The sequence below is a fragment of the Mya arenaria genome, chromosome 6 (genome assembly GCF_026914265.1).
Source record: "Mya arenaria isolate MELC-2E11 chromosome 6, ASM2691426v1".
NCBI classification, from domain to species: Eukaryota; Metazoa; Mollusca; class Bivalvia; order Myida; family Myidae; genus Mya; species Mya arenaria.
Window position 1 is genome coordinate 10,808,057 of NC_069127.1, and position 25,852 is coordinate 10,833,908.

The window sequence follows — 25,852 nt, forward strand, 5'->3', positions numbered from 1 at the left end:
ATTACCCATTTACGTAAAGAATCCATCCCTTACCTGCTCGTCTGTATTTGGATGCCATATCGTTGTTTTTCCATAAAGGAATCGGTTATCTTAAATGCAATCACTGTCTTTGTCAATCGATGCCATGCTGCTCTGTGGAAGAAGCTGTAACCTCTAGTAGAAACAACGCTTCAGAGACAGAAAACATTTATTGCTTCAGTAGAGAGAGACGTTAAGGAATTGAAAAGCTTTATGAGAAGTATTTGCTAATTAAACAGTGTTATTGTAGTTCGAGTTAAAGTGCCAACAGTGCTAGATGATAAAGGAACACCCGTATTACAATTATGCACAGTGCCAAGGCGGTTGCGCTACTTTTAATTTGTTCACTGTATCTTAGTCGTGCGGATAACTATGAGGATATACTCGGATTGGAAAACGGTATTTCTTTAAATAACCTTTTACGAAAATAGTTAAGTTCGAACGATATTTTAATGTATGATAATAGCTGAACATGCATGCAGAATATGAAAAGACTACAAATACAAAACCTATCGAGGCATATGAAGTGTCTTTTGGTTATATTGCTCGATAAAAAAACAGTGTTATTGTTTGATTGCTCGATAAAAAAAACAGTGTTATTCCTCTGTTCTCTGTCCGTTTAGATAGTAGTCCTAGAAACAGATTTTGTTAACTGTGTTTGTGGTGTCTTGTGTGTCTATCGTTTGTTTTCATTTAGCTTCAGGAGTGGAGTTTAGACTTTTATCTTCTTTTATCTTCGTTGTGTTCTTACTAACCCTCAAAATAGTTCCGCATTTCATAACATGAACTGGTTGTCTTCGAGCGAATTTAATCCGCCTGACAGGTAACTAAACGATGTTATCTTGATGCTATATATTTCGGCGTTTATCATCCTGTGATCTCAAAATAGCAAATATAGGAAAATAAGCACGCTATTCAATGAATTTCAATGACTTAATTAGAAGTTTCAATTCCTTTCATTTCTTTTCATGCCGTCGATCGTAGGGACATTTTATTCGATGATGGTCAACTAAACTCTTTTCCAAAATATCAATGTAGACTGCTTTCTTTACATTGAACTGAACCACCATATGATATTTTTCATAAACTTAAGGGGAGAGGGTTTCGGTATAAATGTTAACCTATCACCAAGGTGGTAGTTTGTACATATATTATTGTCCAACAAGGACACTTAGTGCCGATTTCACATACAACAAAATGTACTTATTTTGAAGCACATTTTCTCATGGATTGCGTTGATACAAATATTTGGTCATCTTTTAATAGAAAATAACAAAAGATGGATTACTAAAACGATGAGTTGTACACAGATGCTTTTGGCATATAAAATATGACCTTACTTATTAGAATAGGTAATTCTAACTTCGAATTAACCAAAAATGGTTTCCTACACCCAATATAACAAATAATATATTCAGCTGAGTGAAAACTCAAGTATGTTTGTTACAGTTAACATATTTCGAGCATGAAACATTTCATTTTATATTGTGTTCACGTTTGTTTTCGACAACAACCAGTCTTATTTCATTAAAAAGTCTTGGTATTGATAAATGTTTTTTTAAATGGTATAAGTTATCGATTTGAAAACACGTCGTTTTTTAGCGATATCAACTCATTGAATGATGATGATGATAATGATGATGATGATGATGATGATGATGATGATGATGTGTCGGTTTGTAAACACGTCGTATTGTAGCATTGTTCACACAAACTATTCTAAGGATTTAGAAAGTTTATTGACCGTTTTTGAAAAACAACACCTCTTAGCATAGCAATTGACTTATATTCCCAAACAGACACAAAGTTACTGTGAATCCACCTCAAATCAATTTATTCGAAGGTGAACTATTCAACAAAACAAATTTATGTTTTTGGAATGTGTTCGAAATGAGTCAAATTTCGGTATTTGTGTTTTTGTGAATAATTGAACAAAAATGAAAAGACGAAAGACAAAAATGACAAAAAAACGTTCTGTTTCAAGTAAAATTTGTCTGGACGTCTCGGCATTTTCACTAAGATACGTGGTTGCTGCCGAAATCTGGCTCGTACAACGAGAATGTTAACGCCATGTTTAATGGTTACCCAAATGCCATCATGGGGACATTTCCTATGTCCAGATTCCGAGGAGTGTTTAAGTACACTCATTAGTATTACACCCCAGTTAATTATAATAGTGAAGAAGATTTGAACAAATTGCTTACATTCAAATTCAAATCCACAAATTCCCATTAATCTTTGAAGAACCTTTGATAACCCCATTTTCTCTGGGGTGTCCCTCATGTAGTATACACATATACCATGGTAGCACCTTATTTCAAATCATCCGAAATCATAGTTATTGTTTTTTTGACAGTTATGGATTGTCTTTGATGTTGCTCCTAGCGTGTCGAACAAGTACATTGTTCGGGGAGTTAGTTGTCGCTTTTCAAAACGTGCCATTTGTTTTACTTCATGCATCTCGGTGAAAGAATGAAAACTATTGGTGAATAATAACATGAACATTTCACATGTTTTTTGTCATCTGAAGTGCATTAATAAACACATTTGCCGAAACGTATAGAATTGTCAAAATCAAATTATGCAATAATTTTAATAAAACATACTATTTTTGCGATTGATTATAACCAAAGGGGGTTGTCACGGTGCCAGGACTCTATATTAGGGTCAGTTGTGACCAAAACTAGGTCCAGACCCAAAAAATTGTGACCACCCTTATATATAGACAAGGATTCCAACTCCCAAAATGCCTGTTTTCCACATGACTTTAATTAAGACTATTTTTTAAAGAACACATTACGATAAATTAATGAAGCTAATCATTATAACATAGCCAACAAATGTCTCTACCAAAAAACATTTACCTTAAAAACATTTGTTCACGCATATTTCCACAATCGTCACACAACCTTGGAAATATAGTCCAGTTTTGGTTAGTCCATCGAGAAGTCGCAACACCATTTTTCGTCACTAAATCAGTACTTGACGTTAGTATCCGGGTTAATTATCGATGCGATTCGTTAAAACTATAAATAAATTGTTAATCGCGTGTATGAATACCCGGAATTGATTCGACAGACAATCATGAATCGCTTTTTTTCTTTCAATTTCTATCTTTTCTCCGAGAACGACCATTTGCTTGTCACGTGACTGAGGATAGAAGCATTATACTACGAGAGAACTGATTGGCAGATGCATCTGATGCTGGTGGACCCGGTTTATCGTCATCGGTAAGTAATAATGCTGGGTAAAAGTAGAATGTAAAGAATGTGTTTTGCGCGGAAATTTGAAAATCTATTCACATTTTAATTCCTTCGCAATTCCTTCGTTGTTTTCTCAAAGGAAAATGAGCGTCAATTGGTAATAGTTATATCTATAAAAAACGTACATGCATCTTGTTTTATCAAATAATGCGCCTTTAGCTTATTGTATTTAATCCAAAGTGGATTGTGTTGCAGTTACGGCAGTTAAGGAATGTGTGGCACGTGTTGATCCAATTTTGTCTTTTACAGTTATAAGTTATATAACCTGTCTTTATTTCATAAAATATTAGGTTTTGCTGACATATTGTATAAAAAACACTTACTCATTTGCAGGATTTGCTGAACCATGACACTCCCCTTTTTATGTTGTTTTTTTTTCCAAATTTTTGCACTTTTTAACCCTTCACACTTTCTGTGATACCAGTTGTTACAAGAATCACATTGTATCCATTCATCTTCTTTATCAATCAAACACAAGTGACATAAGTCAGTGGTATCTTCAGTGTCTGATGAGGATCCAGGTTGAATTCCTTCAATATTGAATACTTGTGAAGAGGGCCCAGACTGAGGTTCTTGGGACATGCTGGCCTGAGGCTCCACGGATGGGCCTGGTCAGCCGCAATGGTATCTGATGAATCAGTCTCTTTGGGAACTTTGTGCATTACAGATGTTTTGATGACATTTTTACGTTTATTGGATGACGATTCACCAGCAGTTTGCTTTTTCTTTGTCACCTTAATCTGCTTACGATGAGCCATAGTTTTTTCCACCCTATATGCAGACTAAATGTCTTTCCGAAACTGAGACAGAAGCACCATAAGGTATTTTTCAACAAGTTCATGATAGATACTGCAAATTTTCGAAGAGATCCACACCATTTTTCCCATCACACTACTAGCATCTGAATTTTCATCAAACTCTTCAATGGGCTGTTCAGAACAAATGGTGACAACAATAGTAGCAAATTGTTCATACAAAGGTTGTTCATTTATAATAAATTCTAAACACTTATTATATATATCCTTTCCATATTTCATAAGATTTTCATGAACCAGGAGTGCCAGACTCTTTTCAGTGAGACAAACAAAGAATTTAAATAGTCTGTCAGTAACATTTGTTAAGCCCCTTGATGCATACTGCTTCCTTTCAATATCTAGTAATGAATCTGGCTATTCAGTGTGAGCTTTCAAGTAATATTCATCTTCCCTGAGGATGGTTAGAATGTAATTTACCCATTTGGCTTCAATATACATGTCCTGACCTAGCTTACTGGTAGAACATAAATTACTTTTTTGAATTTTTACATATTTTTTTCGGAGAGATGCCAAACAATAGCCTGCAACATACCGTACACGAGCTCTGGATGCGTCTGTCACATGTCTTTTTGTTATTAAACTGTTGCTAATTTTCAACAAATCAACCTTTTGTTTTAAATAAAACAACCTTACAGCTTCTATTAAGTTATAGCAAACTATCATGTGATTATCTGTGAAATCCTGTCCATAAAATATCATTTAACAACTCATTCTATACTCTGCACTTGTACTAAACTCATGTACCAAACGATAGAAACTGACAATATTCTTTTTCGGAATTCCAGTTGACATAGACTTGTTGCCTGTTAACTTTGTGATGTAACTAGCCAATTTCAGAAATAGTTTTTTGGCAAATGTAATAAGTCTATGACGGTCAACTTCATTAATAATTATATTTATACAAACATGTGCTTCAGTTACTTCTTTTTTGTAAATCATAGTTTGCATAACACTGTCAATATCAAACCCTTCTGGGATATCAAATTCAACAGATTCAGCTTCATCAGATATTATTGTGGCTATAACTGTGTTAAATTCTTCATCAAAATCGTCATCACTATTCTCACAGTCAATACCGTCTATATCAACACTTTGTGGAGAACTGTCATCAACTTGTACAACACTGAGTGGTGCAGTATCTTCAGATTGACAACCAGGTGGTAAACTGTAACAAGAGCAAAAAAATAATAATATGCCTTCATCTAAGCAGTGTTGCAAATATTTCAATACGTTATGCATAATACTGTATATTGTCTGTTAAAAGCCCCAACAACATACGATTTGACCGATGTTGACCAAAAAAATTACATGTTTTATCTGAAAATGACAAAACAGTTTAATTTAGAAATTTTGAGCCGATGAGGATGCAAAACCATACAAAAATCAGTTTAAGTAGCTATGAAAAGTTTTAAATGTTTCATTACTAAAACAGTGTGCAAATCTTAAGAGGTGTTGTTTGCAACAAGAGGCATGAAACAGAGACTATACAGTACATTTCAAATAAATTGAGCCTTGTCATGCGAAAATGGGCCTTAAGGCGATAGAAACCAGTACTGATCTATACTGTTCGCTGAGCATATCATGATACCTATATTGACTGCATGGATGTGCAGGCTGATCTCGATCCATACTGGTCGCAATCACCTTAAGGCCCAATATCGCATGACAGGGCTCAAATTAGGTCATCTTTCAATAATTACTTGTTTGCAGTGCCTATTAAAATTCTTCCCATTTATATAAAGGGTTCAGTTTCTTATTCACTGTACATGTACCTTATAATCTCATTTATATACCTACAAATTAATCAAATGACCTCTTCCAATCTGTGTCCAAAGCTCAACAGCCTGTGCACTTAATTTGTGAAGGATTTTGTTTAATACCGTAGTAAATAAAGAAAAACTTTCATATATCAGAGTTTATAAATGTTTGAAAGCAAGCAGGTCAAGCCTTCTATTTTGATCTTGAGTGTCTAATTGATTTGATTATGAGGTACAATTTTGTATTTGATATTGGTGCATTAAAGCTGCACTCTCACATATTGACCATTTTAACAACTTTTTGTCTTGGAAAGAGCAATTGTTTGCGTAAATATCTGCAAACCAATGATATAAGTTTGCTGACAAAAAATCAGATCGTAGATATTTATATTTCAGTTCAAAAATTAATGTTTAATGGCTTAAACCGTTACTAACGGTTTAAGAAAAATGCATAAAACATCATTTTTTGGACTTAAATTTAAAAATCTGCGATCTGATTTTTGGCAGCAGTCTTATATAACTGGTATCCATGGATTTTCGCAAAAATTGCCTCGTTCAAAGACAAAAAATAAAAAAAGTTGTCAAAACGTTTAATCTGAGAGAGTGCAGCTTTAAAACCACTTAAAACAACCATGTTAAAGACTGGCTATCTTTCTTTACTGTTTAATTTGACGTTTACACTATGACAAGAACAGTGAAGTTGAAGTCAACTTTTTGTATGAAAGCTTCAAATTTGAGCTGACAGAGTCTGGCGGCACCCAGCCTCTCCCTGGATTGAGAGTGTTTTTGGACAATCTGAACACAGTATATTCAGAAACAAAACGTGTTAATAAAACGTGGAAATGGAAAGTGGCTTACATTGCACAGGGGTATAGCTTTAGAACCCTTACAGCCCATAAACAACACTTCACAGTTTAAGGATATACCAAGCTACCTGCCACAGACATTTACAGTTAACCGTGTAACTGATAGTGCAATTGAATGCTCTACAGAAAGTGGTTGTTTATCTAATGGAAATGCTGTAACAAAAAGGGTAAAATTTTATGACAATGGAACTTGGGACCTGGCTGTTTTTGTAATAACTGTTAACTTAAGTACTGTGCAAATTTAAAACACATTTACGTTTGATGAATTCAGTGTACGTAACATCTGCTCTATTGTGCAAAAATTACATATTTGTGGTGGCCTCGTATTTAGTAAACCTGGCAATATGAGTAGATTTCACACTCTTGAACAATTCCAGAAAAACAACGCAGTAGCCCCTGTAAAGACACTACTCTCTATATCCTGCAATGGAATTGCACCCTTTGCAGCACAGAGTAATACATGTAAAACATGCAGAACTATGACATTCTCATCTCCTGATAAGGAAAATAGAAATCCATCTGCTGATGACAAAGATGATGACAACATAGTCCGCATCAAACATCTACTGAAACATGCCAACCCTAAACTGGTCAGTTTGTTCGTAGAACAATCCAAAAATGTTTCTTGTGACCCTCGAGGGAGAAGATGGTCAAAATCATTTATTGGAACATGCCTCCAACTTTATAACCGAAGCCCTCATAGTTATGAAATACTAGTTTCTTCAAAGATTTTAGTACTTCCATCAGCTTCAACTTTGATAATGTATAAAAATAGACTTAAACAGGAACCTGGTTTTGATCAGTCAATGTTTGAGTGGATGTTACTGGAGGCTGAAAGAAGGAATTTACCAGATGAAGGGATGACTGGAGGTCTGATTTTTGATGAGATGTCAATCCAAAGTGACCTACAGATCAGTAAAAATGGTGATGTAGTAGAGTTAATAAGCTTCACGGATCTCGGTGAAGAAGGGGACGTGTGCAACACACTTCGAAAAGGGACTGGTGGCAGAAAATTTGGCACACATGTTCTACAGCTGCTTTTCTTAGGTATCACAGGCTTTAGATTCCCATTCGCACACTTTATTACAGACAATATACAAGCATCAGAATTGTATGGACTATTTTGGAAATCTGTTCAATATTTGAAGACATATGGTTTTAAAGTGTTATACACATGTATGGACGGTGCAGTGTGCAATCTTTCATTTATGCATCTCTGTGTTGGTGAAAATTCATATTTGAATTATAAGTTTTTGTCACTTAATCCAACTTTATCACAGGATGTAATTTTCACAATGGATGTTTCTCATGTTTTAAAAAAAACACCTTAATAATATTATGAAAAGTGGTCTAACAGCAAAATCTACTAGACATTTAACTTTACCAAATGGTAATAATATTCAGTGGCAGATGTTCATGGACGCCTACAAATGGAACCAGCAAAACAGTCTGCAATTACATAGAAAACTGACAAATGAACATATATTTCCATGAATTTCTAAAAATGAGAAACCACCTAGCAGAAGAAGTTTAAAAAAATGAAATGTTGAATTTAATAAAACAATATAAGAATTCTCTAGGTGAAAAAGGTCAAATAATTAACGGTGCTGTGCAGCTCCTTGAAAATACATCACAAATTGTTTCAATTTTCCGTGACTTGAGACCAATAGCAACTTTAGATGATTCTAGGCTGAATACACTGCATGCAGTTAGTGAATGGTTTTTAGAATGGGAAAGATTTGTTCATGAAAAGAAGTCCAATACTAAGAAACCAAATCTGAAAAAGCTTATGTCACTAGAATGCCATGAAGACATTCAAGCTTGCATTCAGGGATTCATTTTATTGTGCAAGTTTGTTTTTAAAAATGTCAACCACAATTCATGTCACACCAGGATTAATCAATTCGGATGTAATAGAAAATGTGTTCAACCAGCAAAGGTCCACTTATAATGAAGCTAACACAAATCTCAATGCACTTCAATACAGAAAAACTATCAACAGCATCCTTGTTGGCCAAAACGTAATTTCAAGAAAATCAAATGCCGGAAAAACTTATCCAAGTGCTGTGCCTTTCACAGTGGACATGAAACCCCTTGCCAGGAAACGAAAACCAGCCAGCACTAACAGCAGTTCCGACATCAAAGTCTGCGCTCCATCCTTCTCAAAAGCATCATCGGGCACATCCTCGACATTTCCTCTGGGGTTTTCGTAAACCCAAAATGTAACGGAAACGTTACATTCAACTTTAATGGATATGAAACTTATTCGCTGTCTCAACAACAAAACATTGTTCGGCTGCACTGAGCATGAATTCAACCCGAAACAATACCGTAAGATCCAGAGTCTGAGAGCGACGTTTTGGTCTGAAAGGCTCCTGGTATTTTTTATTCTATGTTCATGATTAATATATGCATTGTTGACCTATAAAGACTGTCTTGTATTGTAAAGTGTGTTTGTTTATTTTTTGGTTTGTTTAACCCTTACTCACCGACGTCGCTTACATCGGACAAATCATTTTGAAGCGACATTTTTGACCGCCAACACATTCCTGGTAGCCCGTCTCCTAATGAAGCATTGTCCTTGATTTATTATTATTGTTCGCTCCTCACACTCTTGAGTCATTCTTCCCTGGCTTACAACAGCGAACTTAAGCCTTTTGTTCATGACGTTTTTGTAATTTCCTACGAATTCCTGAAAGAACTGCATTGTTATTACGTATGACCTTTAATTAGTTATCGTATTATTCGCCCAGTCACACACCTCCGTCATTGTTCCTAACTTATGACAGCGGCTTAAAGATTTGGGTTATATAGCTTCATGAGTAATGTGTTCAAGCCTGTAGGTTAAACCAACTCTTGATCAAATCACGCAGATGCATTCCATGCATTATAATAAAGTCTGTATAATCTTCAGGCACATAAATAAAATACGAAATATAAGTTTCGAGATATACCACTAAATAAATCATGTAAATGAACGTCTCGTATATTAATTACTAATGTCTCTGTTTTGAATAATTTTACTACTAAAATAAGCTTTATTTTACTACAACATTTGGAAACAAAAGTTAATAGCTGCCAATAAGAATGGCTATGTATGTGGCCATGTGACAGGTAACCGGAATCATTAATGCGCTTAATGTTTGTACACAACTTTACGGTGTAATATCCTAAAATTCTGTACAATATAATTATTAAACCTTACTTAAAGATAAAGAATGAGTAATGATCTCCATGCTTTCAAACTAACCGCGGAAGATGAATATTTCTCCCACCTCAGATAAGTAGACCCAATAATTTAACCATGCTAGAATTTTTTATCTTGCCAACGTGCGAAAATAAAATGCCCATATGAAACTCCTTTTTAATGGTCACTACATTGTAATTATCTCCCTTGTTGAAGACTGTCGTCTGTAGCATCATGGAAACATTGTCTTGTGGCAATATTTAGGACGCTAATTATTTTTTCTCGCTTCGAATGTAACCATAAAACAGTTTTCACACACCTTTCAAGAAATAATGCTTCACCTCCTTCAAAGGCCGATTTGACTATTAACATAATCTGAATCACTGCGCGCATATCCATGACAACCACGAACTATCGCATATCCATACGCAATTATTTTCACTTAGTACAAAAGAGTTCCAGCAAAAAATACATTTTTACTTAATTTTGTTTAACTGATGTGGGAGTAAAGGCATCTACTATAGCTGCTCGTGTAAGATAGGTTCATCCCGACCCTCGGTAAACCAACACCCTACGTTCGGGTCGCAATGAACCTATCTTACAGTCTCGACCATGGAAGATACTTATAATATCGGATTCAGTGCTTTGGTCAAATGTTTGAACATCAATCATTTTGAGTTCTCACAAAATTTTGAACGAGCCGCTCTATTTAGTATATTTCCTGACGAAATATTTCATCCCTATTTCTTATATAGAGAGTATCTGATTACATCATGGCGATAAAGTGGGAGATTCTTATCAATATTGCTCCTACTTTTTTGTTTCATGAAATAATAATGGAGTATGAATATTTCGTGCACTGATTTTGTCGCAGTCAATTAGGTTTTCCGACGCAGCTTATTTTGGTTTAGGAGTGTTGTTTTATTTTCTTTCTCGCGCTTTTGTTCATTAAAGGAATAAGATTATTGAAATGGATTTATTTTCTTAATGTCTTAAATGAGGTTTAGCGTTCACTTTTCTTCTCATTTGGCAATGTAGGTTTGTTTTACTCATGAAATTACCCATATACGTTTAGAATCCATGCTATACCTGTCTACCAATGTGATACACTCTTTAAACAAACGCACCAGTAATGCTAGTCTGTTATTGGATGCCATATCGTTGGTTGCCCATAAAGGAATCGGTTATCTTAAATGCAATCACAGCCTTTCTCAATCGATGCCTTCTTGCTCTGCCGAAGGAGCTGGAAACTCTAGTAGAAAAAGCGTTAAATATACAAACAGCCTGTCTTGTTTCAGTAGTAAGATAAGGAATTGAAAATCTGTATGAGAAATAATTGTTGATTAAACAGTGTTATTGTAGTGCGAGTAAAAGTGTCAAAAGTGCTAGATGATACAGGAACACCCGTTTTACAATTATGCACAGTGTCAAAGCGATTGCGTTACTTTTAATTTGTTCACTGTATATAAGCCGTGCGGATTACTATGAGGATTCACTCGGCTTGGAAAACGGTATTGCTTTTGATATATAAGAAGTTTAAAACCCTTTATTAAAATATATTTGTTAAAATAAATATTTTAATGTATGTTAATAGCTAAACATGCGTGCAAATATAATTTGCGAAGTAATATGTATAAAATCCTGAATGTTTCAATTTGTATGCATAATTGTCGTACATGTACTTTGTGTTTTCTTTTAACTCGGTTCGACCTAATATGTAGAAAAACGGAAGTCTTAACCTATTTTAACAAAATACTTTTTATGTTATCAGAAATTCAACGGATTCTCAAATGTTTCGTATATACCGAAAATAAATTAGAATACCATTTAAAAAAGCATAAATGCCTCTCTCTAAGACAATAATGAGAAGGTCATTCAGAAATAATTATATTGTTTGAACATTTGGTCAAGTAAAACACATGTTCAAGTCCCTCTAGATTTGACTAAACGATCATGGCAGATACACTTTTATAACTTAGGCGTCAACACTTTTGTCCCTCATGCCTGCTTATCGTGTCACGAGAGGGCCTTACAATGCTTTACGAGTAAGGGGTAAGTCTGCGATTATTACCCACATGATTATAAATAAATGGTGTTGGCGGACGACAATATGTTTATAGTGTAGATTATCATAAAATAGCATTGTAAACTTTTAATAAATGTATGAATTTTTAAAAGTAAAGAGGATAAAATTGCGTTTATCCAACGACAAATAGATACAATTTAACAGTTTTTTTGCCAACTTGTCCTTGCTTTTGACGCATGGGCTCCTCATTGTTTGAACAGTCTTTACGTCCCTTTTAACGCAAACTATTTTTGTTCTGGTATTACTTTACTTAGTAATTTTCTGATTTTTTTCGAGTTTTTGGAATTTCACGATAAACATTTTTATAATTGAAAATTATGTAAAAGCACTTTGATAAAATATGTTAAGACACTAAAGCCTTTTACAGATAAGATATTTCAAGACATTGGGACCAGAGCAAAATAATTTAAATCGTCTGTTACTGGGTTTGATCCTTTATCTATTATCGAAGTTTAGGTGCGCTGTATGGGAACACGTCTTTACATATGGTGTTTATTGCCTGTGTTAGCGAGTTTTGTTCTTGACGCACATGTTATTTACACACGACAACATGACGTCATGATAACACTGATGCTTTGAGGAGTGCTTCGTGAAATGTGTTTTCACAGGTTGATAAGTACGGTTATTATGACTTTAGTACTGTATTGTAGCTGAAGCGATTTTTTTGTTGTTAAGGAAGTGTTCCAGTAAATCGAAGTTGTTGCATTTATCATTACTGCCAATAAAAAGGTTTCATGAAACCGATGCTGCTGTTTTCGTATTTTGATTATAATTTGTACTTCCGGAAAGGATCGCAAAAGATTCTTTGTACTGTGTGACCTTTTTTACAGTTTATGTGACACTGTCGTACTTTTTAAAATTTGTGTGACTATCAAGGACTTGTTATCAGTTTGTGTGACTCTATCATATGCGTTTACAGTTCATGTGTGTTTTCTTGTTAGTTTTGTCGTTGTGCAAAGGCCATAGTCTTGATGATATTAAGTTTGACAATTTGAGAAAATCATTTTCTTTCAAACTGACTGGATATAAGTAGAGTGTTGATACTGTATATGTTAAGGGCTCTCGCGAGGGGGCGACTTGGGCGAAGTGGTCGCCTAAAATTCCCAGACTTCGCCCATTTGTATCATCAAAGCGACATTGACTTCTGTCAATCAGTGATTATTTGGCCACTGTCCCATTAGTCAAAACATCGCAATTAGCCAATCATAAAATTAGGTAATCTCCTAATCCGATAATTGGACCGTGTCATCCAATTACCAAAACATCGCCGGTAGGCGGAGCTATTGAAAGTTAACCAATCAGAATGTACATTAAGAAGACCCTGATCAAATGATATATGTTCGTTAAAATGAGATAGAAAAGGCGACATAATTATGAACAATCGTGTCAAGCATTAATGAAGTTAAAAAGTAACTGATATATGTATTGAACAAACAATGCAAGACATTTCAAACATTGTTGCTTATGAAGCAGACGGTCATAGCCATCTCGGGCCATCGGCAAGGTGGCGCTAAGAAAATCAATAACATGACGTATCACCAAATATTTAATTGCTTTGATTGAAATGTTTACGATAAAAAATTGATTTGTAAACACATTTTTTTATTGCTTTATGTAGAGTTCTAATACTTACAGTATTTTTCTCCTTTTTACGATGTCAAAAATATCAGCGAGATCGCCATTTTTTCAGAACAATTTACCGAGTTAATTTCTCAACCTCCCATTATGTATTGGTAAAGTTTTCATCACTTAGGACTGTGATTTAAATGTAATTTGGTTCTTAAATGTCAGCATATTTAAAATTATTTAGCCAGAGACAAGTAAATAACAGCAAAGCTGAATGTGACATTCGTACCCTATCCCGAACGTACCAAAATAAGATTCGCCCCCCTACTATATTGACAGTTAATTTATTAATCATTTTGATTGTTTCAAATCCTTAGCTGTCTTGGTTTTTTGTTTCATTTTAGATGTTATTTGGAGATCTATAAACTATGTGAAATTGATAAATACACTTTTGCTGAGCCAAAAATGAAACATTATTTTATGAACATTTTATATTGTTATAGCAATCAATTTGAATGTGAATATTACCAGATGTGTGGTATGGCGTAGTTTTTGTGGTTTTTTTCAGGTGTTACGAAAAGTATCACTTCTCCCTAAAGTCTCCCCACTTCTCCCTAAATTGACTGAAGGGAGAAGTCACTTCTCCCAAAATTTTCAGCCTAGTGAGAGCCCTCCAGACTTCCCCCTTTTTTTAAAGCTGTTGGTATAAACCAAGTAAAAACAAGAATTACTACCCACTTTCAAAAATTGATTGTATTATGCACAAGTGCGAAGAGAATGGCTATTGACTTATTAAATTAAATTAACACTGCTTGAGTTATGCCCTACATAGGAGCATTAAAACCAATACAAGCTAGTGGATGATATCGTATCAAATTTATATTTATTTACACAAGTCAGACAGGTTCAGATATGTCATGTATTTGTTAACAGGAAATTTGCCAGAGTGTTATAAATAAATATTCCAGTTAAAGTCAGGAGTCACACATTGTTTTCATCTGACATTAAATTAGGTGCATACCTCACAGATTCAACCATTGAACTGTACATACAATAAATTAATAATATATATTATATTATTAATTTATTGTATGTACAGTTCAATGGTATCAACAATCAGGTATTGAAACGTGCACTAGAAATCACTGGTGGCAGACCGCTCCATTTTAAAGGTAATAATTTCGGTAAATGAGGCTGTGATGTTAACAAGTGTTGTTTTAAAATCATGAACAATAATAAAATGGATTTGATATTTTGTTCACGGTTTTTGAGCGTCAATATACTGTACTTTCCATCAGAGTTGATGTCTCTTCTAAGACCGTGGAATGTAGTTAGCAAGTGTAGACAAATTGTTATATATAATCTAGATTCAGACACACAATTACGCCGGTAATTTAAATATTTATTTATTTTCATTAGATCAAACAAGGTGTGTAGTTCAAATTACATCGTGTCCTGTGTATTGCTGATATTTCCCGAACTCATATAAAAATGATATAACTACAACGAGATTTCAATATATTTGTTTATAAGACGTGAGTAATAAGTTTCTGATTATACGTAGGTCGTTTTATAAACATTAAAAAGGAAAAGTTTTTATTATTAGTTTGATATGACCAAAATATGAACCAAAGCAAGAACAATTCTACTATGTCCGAGAATGTTCCACAACTTAAAAAAAATGCAAATGGCACTTGACATGTTTCGCGAACAAGTATTTGGAACAAACACAAGCGTGGCCAAACATTCATGTACTCCATGGGGAAGGTTTCGGGAGTGGGTGTACGAATGTTGCACAGAGCTTCAAAAACAAAAAAGGATACTTTGTTTAATGAACTCAATCAGTTTGACTTTTAAGTTGTAACGGAAACTTGGTTAGCTAACTATATTTCTTCTGAAGATCTTCTTTACCAAAACTATATGTTAACATACAGGAAAGACCGCCCTACTGACATTCACGGATTGATAAAATTTATCACTTACTATTATTTTTTTGGTATCATCCCCTGATACAATTTCTTTCTCAGAAGTATGCGAACCTTTCTTAGATCAATTGTGTCGCTACCATTATCCATTTATCCTTAAATACGAAAAGATAACTAAGAGGTTAATTTGGATATATAATTAATTCAATTAAGAACGCCTGTGTGTATTTATTGCAGATTTTAACTGGAATTTATATTTCGTACCTAAAATTGAAGAGTACAGGTTTATTTTTACAAATCAAATCATTTTGTTATGTCACAAAGAATGTATAACTTACAAAACTGTCACTGTTCGAACATTAAGATCCTCCATGGTTCCAAAATGAAATCCAAAAATCGATTTGCAGAAGGAAGAGAACTTACACACTGGCAAAACATACAAGCATCCTGTCCACGACCTTCGAACGCATTGGAAATCAAACAAACACACTTATACGATCAGTAAAACAAAATCATTTAAACAAACTTACAGAAGCACTGCGAAATCCATTAAACCTATCCCCAGATTACTGGAAACTCATAAAAAATGAACGTCTAACAAAACTTAGCACGCAGCATTCCGTCACTCAAACGCAACAATCAGCTATTTTAAGACACTTTTGACAAAGCTAACATTCTTCCAATCACAGAATAAGACATGCTTGTTAATACTTGAGCTGTAAAATTTGAATTTCGTTTAATCATATTTTATTATTCTGAAATTTGAAATTTTAACCGAGGCGGCTTCTTTTATGTGAGTTTGTTACGTCTTCGATTACTTATCGCACATCTCGACCACGATTACAAAGACTTCATATATACTGGAAATCACTCGGCGGACCTAAGATCAGACTAGAGAAAACAGCCTCATGAGTAACTCAGTCACACAAGTATTTTTAAAAAATGTAAGGAAGACGTAAACAGATAACTTAGCGATAAACGTTTGACCTGTTATGTCTATTCGATATATTTTATTATTGTAAATATTTTATATTGTTAATGATGATCCCGTAAGTTAATTATGAATGTCACCTTCTTGAATAAGTATTGAACTTAGAACCTTTTATTTCCTTTCAAATATTAAAACAAGTATTAATAATTGCTATTAAAAAGGTTTACATCTGATCCGTTCCCATCTGCTTAATAACCAGACCGATGATCATGATGTTTTAAGATATCTTCTTTACACTATTTTACTATAAAAATGTATAATATAATTGCCGAAAATAGGAGGTCAAAACGTCGGAACTAACCAATCGCACTGACAAATTTATCAATGACTCAGCATTGATTATACTGTTCAAGGTCCCTCATCTTGTGTTCTCATAATATGCAATGAGAAAACGAGAATATTTCCTGACGTAATTGTTGCTCATCTTTAAAAATATGGACATGATTTAAAAATAGCTGGAAGATGCTTATCGATAATGTTTCTACTGGTCTTTCTGATAAAGTAAAAAGAGCAATTAGACGTTCAATATATACTCATGAACATTGAAGGCCTATTACGTTTGCCTACAGCTACCGTATGTGTCTCTCAAATAATCCACATACAGTCATCCATTGTAGAAGTATGTGGCTTGTGGATGCATGGTGACCCCATATTATTTTGGTATCATTTAAAAGGGTTTTACTGACCGCTCCAAGGCGATTATCCAATCATTTATTGATTAAGCTATGTTGATGCGTGTGTGGTCTGTTTATTGTGTTCGTACGTTTGTGTCTCTCGTTCAGTGTTTTTGGTCCTCACCTTGTGCCCCCAGAAAGGGTTCATACTTGAATTGTTTAACTACTGGGCTTGTCTCTGTAGTTTTAATTTAATCATGATATGGATGCAATGCTTCTAAGTTCGACTTTTTCAGCCAAGGTACAACAGCTCCTTCGTTTTCAAACTTTCACTGCTATATATGTCCAATTACTTTCAATATTCAATAATTTTATGTTCGTCTCCCTCATACACGCATTCCTCTCTTGATTTTCTTTATGATATTTGTTGGTTCTCCTATGCGTGCCTATGTATAAGACCTGAAGATAAAAATATCACGCTGATTTGTGCAGGAGTTGAAGACGCATGTTATATGTACGTACTGAAGGCTATGTCTGAGTAATTATATATTAGCAACTAATGTAAGAAAGATGTATTTTATTAGCAACCTTTTTGATCTTTCACGAATTTCTATACGAACTGCCTTATTTGTATGTATAGTCTTTGATTTTTTTTATCGCATTACTCATCCCTCACACTGGCGTCACTGTCACTCGAACTCAGACAACATACCAAAGCATTTTGTTACCGACCTTTTTGATCTCTCACGAATGTCTTAAATGACTGCCTCTTAGTAAGCATTGTCATTCAGTTCTCTAAGTACGATTTCTCATTGAATTCTGTATCACTCACTGAATCTTTCTTACCGGCCAATATGGACTCAAATAGGATTTGAAGGAAAGTGAAATATTGCATTAAAATATAGTGTGTATAAAGAATATGGATATGGATAAATTCGTTACTCATATCTACATTAAAGTGACACTCTTATTCGAAATCAATACATACACAAATAACAAACATAAATATTGACTGATAAAACTTTTACTACTTACTGAATAATGCATTTATGGAAAATATTAATTACTGATAACAAAATTGTAACCGTATATTCAATAGCTGAAAACGCAAACATAGTACATGATTGGTGAATGCTAAAATATTAATTTTGTTCTACTTAAGTCTCATAAGGTAGAAATACCCCGTTTCTTGAACTGGGGAATAAGGTGGGAAGCTTTAATACATCAGTAGTAATAATGGATCACGTAAAGGTACAATTGCAGTAATTTTATGTTACAGTAGAGTGCAATACTTAATTGGCAGTACTTTATCAGTTGACATTTGCATACTATACTACGTGTGTTGTAATATAAACATTGTGTTATAAAAATGGTGACAATGATACGGTAAGCTTTCTTATGCTTGATTTTGACATGATAAGTTCTGATAAGTTCTGTAGGAAAATACCACATATCGGATGTGACTACTTAGAATAACATTTGTTTTCATTTTCATTAACACTTGACAGTAAATCAAAGAATGGTTTGTACCATATCAAACCATTGGCTACATTCCATCTTTAAGGGTTTTGAAGCTTAATGGTTTGAGATTGAACAAGCTTGCTGAACATAAACCAATCAAGACTTAAGATAACAAATAAGAAAACCAGGTACTCTAAGTGTATTTCCTGACGTTATTTTTATATTTGAGGAGTGTCCAATATGGTGAAAACTTTGAAGATGCTTATCAATAGTCTTTCAATGTGTGTGTTCATGAAAAATGAGGAAATGGAGTACACTGATTATGTCTCACTTTGTCAGGATTTTTCGATGCAGCTAAATTTGGTTCTTGAAATTAAATCTTGTTTTAGGGTCTTTTTCTGGCAATTGTTCCTTTGAGAGATGTGTTACTGTGATGGAATTATTTCTTAATGTGTCTAGAATGGGCTTACTTATCTTCTTAGTTTGCAAACGAATAATTATTTAGTTTAACTTCACTCATGAACTTATCCAGCTACGTCTACGAATGTAAAAGAATCTCTTAAGGAACGTACCATTAATGCGCGTCTGTTTTTGGATGCTAAATCGTTGTTTCTCCATAAAGAAATTGTATATATGAATGCAATCACAGCCGTTGTCATTCGTAGTCATGCTGCTTAATGTAAGACTCTTGAAACTCTAGCAGAAACCAAAATTAATTCATAAACAACCATTCTTGCTGAAATGACCAAATGCGATGGGGAATTGGGAGTCTTTCTAAATAAAAACTGTACATTTAATAGTGTTATTCTAGTGCGAGTAACAGGGTCATCAATGCTTAATGATACAAAGACGCCTGTATTATATGTCAGACTATTGCGATATTTCTTATCTGTTTATTGTAAATAACCCATGCAGATAACAACGCAGATATACTCGGCTTCGAAAAATGTATGGGTTTCAAAATATTTAAGTTAAAAACCTGCTACAACAATTCGCAAAAAGGCAACTATTTAAAGCATGATCATAGGTGCACATGCATGCATATTCACTAATTGAAACGAAATAATAAATGAGGAAAGTGTTAATTTAAGTTGTATGCTTTACTTTACATGTACCAAAATAAGTTGTTTTTACACGGTTATAATTACTTTATAGAAAAACGGATGGTTTTACCACTTGTCTTAATGCGATAATTAAACCAAGCAATTAGTTCGCATATACTGAACATGATTTAGAGTACTCCTTAAAACTGTATAAAGGCGCTTGAGCTACTAGCTCCAATTTATCAAACAAAGTCACTTTTAACAAAAATAAAAAGTTTAAGCCCGGAATTATAAATATTCTTGTTTTCCCAAGCTAATCCACCGGTACAAACAAAATTATACCGTTTTAATATAAACACGTTACTTCGGAAACCATAGAGTCATCGGACTGTGACATGAATTTCAATAGCTCGAAATTCACCTTTTATTTGTACCGGCATGGAAAAACCCAGTTTTTTGAATTCCGGGCTATATATATTACCTGATGATCTCTACGACAATTCGCGAAAACTATTGTTTTCATTTGTGTAAGTTCTTTAGCTAAATCAAATAAGATACGGAAGCCCTTCTTTAAGTTGGGGCTGAAGCAAGATAATTTTACTCGTGGTTTGAACCGTTGTTCCTTTCCAGTGTTAGCGAATACTGGACTTTACCCACATGCAAGTTTAACACAGCAACAGGAGCAGGAATCTATTCGAACCTATTCGAACATCAATGCTTTGAAGAGTGCTTTCTGAAATGTATGCTCACACGTGGATAAGACTGTGTTTTAGGTCCGTTCCAAGGCAGTAAGTCCATCATTTATCGATAATGCTATTATGATGCATGTATGTCATGATTGTTCATGTGTATGTAATGTTAGTACGTGTGTATATCTAGTTCAGTGTCATTTTGGCGCTTACCTTGTGCCTATGACGAGGGTTCCTTTTCTTGTCTGCATTGTGTTATTGTCTTTGAGATGAAATAAAGGTCTAAATCTTTTGTGTCCTAAAGTAGATTGATAGGCTTGCAAGAAAAACAAATATGTTATAAATTTCACTTGAATGACACATGATCGCTGTACTTTGTAATTGCGTTGTTTTGTACATTTTAGGAGAAAAACAACAACTCTATTTCTGTGCAATCTAAAAATTGATGCTTCACTTAAAATACACTTTCCTCTCGTCCGTTGGCAATGACGCCCCCTAGTTTTGTTCAGATAGTTGACATTTATCAATGTCTGAGTGGCTGCGTTTTAGAAATAATAATCATCTAACTAACGAAGCACTTCAGTACCTTATCACCGTCAGATAAACTAATATACTATCTCGCAGACATTGACTGAGGCAATAAGAGTGAGGTTGTGTACACAATCTGGTTTAAACCCCCAGTAAATTTACATTTTACTGACCGTTCCAAGGCGGTACCTAGCAATCTTTGATAAACAAACCTAGTTTTTTTATATATAGTATGTATGCACTGTGCTGTTTGTGGAGTTTTGTGCTGTTCTTCCATGTTTCTTGTTTGTGATTTTATGTTCTATGTCTTTGGCGTTAACCCAGTGCCATTAAACCGGGTTTATGTTTAACCTTGTTTCTACTGAGCTTGTTTCTGTAGCTTTTCGCATAAATATTGGTTTGACAAACTAGATACGTAGCATGCAAAACTGAGGAAACAGTTCATTAAATAAACAAGGACACTATACGAGGTAATATAACCAAAATATTATAAATTATTTATCCTTATTCGTAAGATCGACAGAAATCTCGTATATATTGAGGTTATGGTGTCAGGTACGTTAATTCAAAATTAATGTTTTCATATCATTACTGTAATGAATAACGGGTTGGACACCCATTTACACATTTTAGCTTTTTTTGACATCTATTTATTATCCGAAAATATATAAATAAAAAAGATAAGACTGCAACAGGAATTCATGAAAATGGTTAAAGGCCTAGTTTAAGGAATGTTTGGCATGATGACCCCCTGTTGTGCATCTCCTGCTAATTGCACTGGTGAGTAAGGGCCACTTTCCGGTGTATTCGTTTATTGGTTCAGGGCCATTCAGGGTCCATTTGTATAACAAAACATCCGAATCTGCACAGCAGGATACTCAGATTGGAGACAATTAGGCAATAAGATTAAGATTAATTAACAGAGATTGTGTACAAATACACGTTTTTTTTATTATTTTTTTTTTTTATTTTTTTTTTTTATTTATTTATTTATTTTTTTTTTTTGGGGGGGGGTCACTTATAGAAGGCTTAAACTAGGCCTTTAAGAATTTCCAGATCATGCGTTATTGATATATGTAAATAAAAATTTCTCAATGTTTTGAATCCAAAATGTCTCCATATATCAAAATAAATCGATATACACGCCATATAAAATAATGTTCGGTTTAATATCTCACACAATCTTCCTATGTTTTTGACGGTCAATGTTTTCTACGTTTCCCAAAAATACACTGAAATTTATATATCTTGCGAGAATTTTTTCGTGAAATAACGTGCCCGGATATGAACATTAGCGTTATGATGACTAGTTATGAAAAGAAATGATCATCTTTCTTGAAAATTGTTACAATTACCTAAGAAATTTGGTTGATAGTTTGTGTGTTAACTCAATAATTTTGAGTAAATAGTAAGGATTGGAATATTTTTCAATTGTCTGATAAATATCAAAATCAAGACTGTGTTTAAATGATTAACGAGCAGTATTTTGAAACAAACCTCTTTCTTCTGTATATTGATTACAAGAATGAACATAAATTGCTTATTGCTCGCTTTGCTTCTTTTGTTTTGTTTGCTAGATAAATTTATTTGAAAAATTAACTGCTTCATAAGTAATTTTACAGCAAGTCATACGTTGTTTTCTCATTTTGTTTTTATTATAAGATTTCGTTGAATAAAGAAGAGAAAAAGGTGAAAACAAATCTTAAAGCGATGGTCACTTTCTGTATTTAGATAGGAACATATATGGACATATAACAAAGTGTGACATCCGTTAACATAAAGCAAATGTATAGTTTTCACATGGGGATTTTTAACTAGATGTCAACTCCTTATTTAAGTTATAAAAGAAATTAAAATGATCGGACACATATGTTTTGTTTGTTTGGTTGATTTTAAGTGTGTTTGTTATCCGGTGTTAATTATCTGCAACTTTAAGCGTTGGAAATTTCATTGCTTAGTGGTTTTCGGATAATTATAAAAACAGAATCATACGTTTTGATGTGTTACGACGTTGGTACGTTCAAAATTTTATTTGATGCTTATCAAATTCCTAAATCTGATCTATATAAAACCTTTAACAATATTTCTCCAAATAAAAGGGACGACTGTCCGAGTAAATCAATCACACGTGACACATATATCGATTTAGAGCTTTTATCATATAGTTAAAGATTGATCAGTTTCTGCCGTCGTAATATCAGCTAGGAAAACAAGCCACTTCATTAGGCATTTTTCCTAACCTAACTGTTGCTCATCTTCCAAAAATTGAATAAATCTGAAAAATGCTGGAACATACTTATCAGTAATGGTTTTACTTGTTTTTCATCATGAAGTTAATAACGCTATGAGACGTTCAACACGTAAACATTGAAGGCTTGTTACAATATGAAAGTCTTAAACAACTCAACTTTAGCCATGATAACTATGTTCGAATCCAATAAACGTCTTATTTTGTGTCAAAAGATTTATTTTCATTTGTTTAATATTCACAACGTCGTTAGTATCGCAAATGACAATCATATGACCACCAAACAAGGCACATTATTGCGCGTTTTTGCAATATTAGCACGTTTGGTAGAAAACAATATGTTTTATTATTTTAATATCCTGCGAACTTTTCGAATAACCCTCGTTTATACATGTACTATTTTCGTTCTAGGAAATGGTTATCTTTTGTATTGCGCATTCCAATTGATACATATCACAATCATTTACACTAAGTTAGGAATGCTGCATCAGACGATAGGATCACCATGGCTTGACATATTATCATCAATTCCTAAAAAGCACATACATTGTTTTGTAAATTGTATTTGTTTGCCAAACAGACACTCAGCAATACACACATCGACACACACTATACACATTATACATAGCCATTAAAATATCGCTTTTAAAAATGTTAGGGTAACCGCCTTGCGTGTGCGGCTGTCGTTAAATTGTGTCAAAGTGCATTCCTAAAATTCGTCATCGTGTTGGAAACCTATTTGTTTGCTCATCCAAAACGCATTGTGTGGTCTCCTAACTCCTCTGATGCAGAACGTTTTGTCTGACGTCTTGTTTATGTTTTCTTTTATTACGATACCACATGCTTATTTAGGATAAAATAATGTATATTCCAGTTTTGGCTTTGACATTATCATTGATGACGTCTGGTTATTGGAAAAATATCACAGTCTTAGAGTTGTTATTGTATGCATGTGTTGTTTTCATTGAAAGTGCATGTATTTAGGCTCGGTGTACAGGCATTTAACGGTTCAAAACTAATCTTGTTTTACACGGCACACTCCATGGTAAACTGGAACCGCATTTGAGTCACGTACATTTTTCTGTTTCATTTAACAACAATATATTATATTGTATTTATGCTAGCATACCTATTAGAGCACATAATATATTATATTCTATCACTTTGCAGTTATCCCTGATAAATACATAAAGGAGGTACGGATATTATTTTCTTTAGGAGAAACGTACGAATAAATGAGAAATGCATATATAAGCTTAAAATAAGCATCATTTTCTATAATACTGCCATGATCTTTCTGTCGCAGCTTATTTTAGTTTTATGTAATATAGCATTGTATAATGATATTTTCCCTCCGTCATTCCATTGCCGGGCAGTGTTTATCGTGCAGGATAAATACTACTACAGAAATGAAGCTTTGTTTATGTTTTCTTATCTTTTCGAAGGCATTTTGCTATGTAACGTACGTTACACCAATGAGCGTCTGTTATTGGATACCAGATCGTTGGTTGTCTATAAAGGGAATCGGTTATCTAAAATGTAATCACAGCCTTTGTCAATCGATGTCATGCTGCTCTGCGGAAGAAGCTGGAAACTCTAACAGAAACAATAATTCAGGAAGAGAACACATTTCTTTCTTCAGTAGTGAGAGAAGATAAGGAATTGCATAGCTTTGTGGGAAGCAGTTGTTAATTAAACAGTGTTATTGTAGTTCAAGTAAAAGTGCCAGCAGTGCTAAATGATACAGGAACACCCGTATTAGAAGTATGCACAGTGTCAAGGCGGTTGCGTTACTTTTCGTTTGTTCACTGTATATTAGTCGTGCAGATTACTATGAGGATATACTCGGCTTGGAAAACGGTATTGGTTTTAAAAATTAGTAGTCGAAATCAAAATACAGAAACGTATTTAATTATTTGATCTTTAATTTTAATTTCCTAATGGTAGTTTCGCGTATTACTGTTTTTTAGTGTAAATGTGTTTACAAAAACCTGCGAATTGTAATTTTGTAAACAAAAGAGGTTTATGTAATATGTTGATATTATCATATTTAACTTGGTAGTTCTGATTGTATTTTAAAGCGAAAATTAAAACAATGGGATACCAACATTTCACTTAAACGGAAAATCAAATTGAAATTCTTGCGAAAATGGTATATGGTTTAAAAACCACAGTCGGAATATAGTGTGCATAAATGATTGCCAAATCAATGTGTGTATTTAATGCTTATTTCCAAAGTGTCGCTGTTTATTTTAGCAGTATCAGTAAATGTCTGTTCCGTTCTTTTTTTGTCAATCAAACTCACATTTAAATCACAGACTTACATCATGTTGTGACATTAAGTTCGTGTCTGATACTTTATTCCTAACACATAACCAATTCCCTTGTGCTTTATGATTGTGACTTGAGTAGACGATACCGAAATCTAAAATACTTACCAAACGTAACTGAAAGTTTATCACAAGCTACAAGTTGTCATGAAATAACATGTACCGTTGATTAAAATTAAACACGATGTGTAAGCATTTTTTTCAATAACAGAAAGCATACAGACAACCAAACACATACACTTTGCATCTATATGAACATTTGCTTTTCTAAAATATTGTTATTGCTAAGTAAGAATGGTTTCTTATGCTATAGGATACAAAAACGGCAATTCAATATTAAGCAGCTTCAATTAAATACATTTAACACATTTCCAAAATAAAAATGAGTATGAGTTTATATCATTTTCCACCCAAATCTTTGAACAAAAATAGTTTTGCAGACTTAACAAGGATTGTGGTTGCATG

The 25,852-nt window shown here is 33.8% G+C and overlaps 1 protein-coding gene across 2 annotated transcripts in view; it reads left to right on the plus strand.

Moving 5' to 3' along the window:
• Positions 1-260: 260 nt before the first annotated feature.
• The window catches only part of LOC128239388 (uncharacterized), a 28,734-nt gene continuing 3,142 nt past the window's right edge, over positions 261-25,852 (plus strand). Inside the window, exon 1 of one of the 2 annotated variants that reach the window (XM_052956010.1) lies at positions 261-417. In XM_052956010.1, coding sequence (XP_052811970.1) covers positions 324-417 — 94 coding nt within the window. In that variant the 5' untranslated portion in view covers positions 261-323. Of the gene's footprint in view, positions 418-24,627; positions 24,918-25,852 lie in introns of those variants that run through there. The other variant, XM_052956009.1, reaches the window with a different exon arrangement.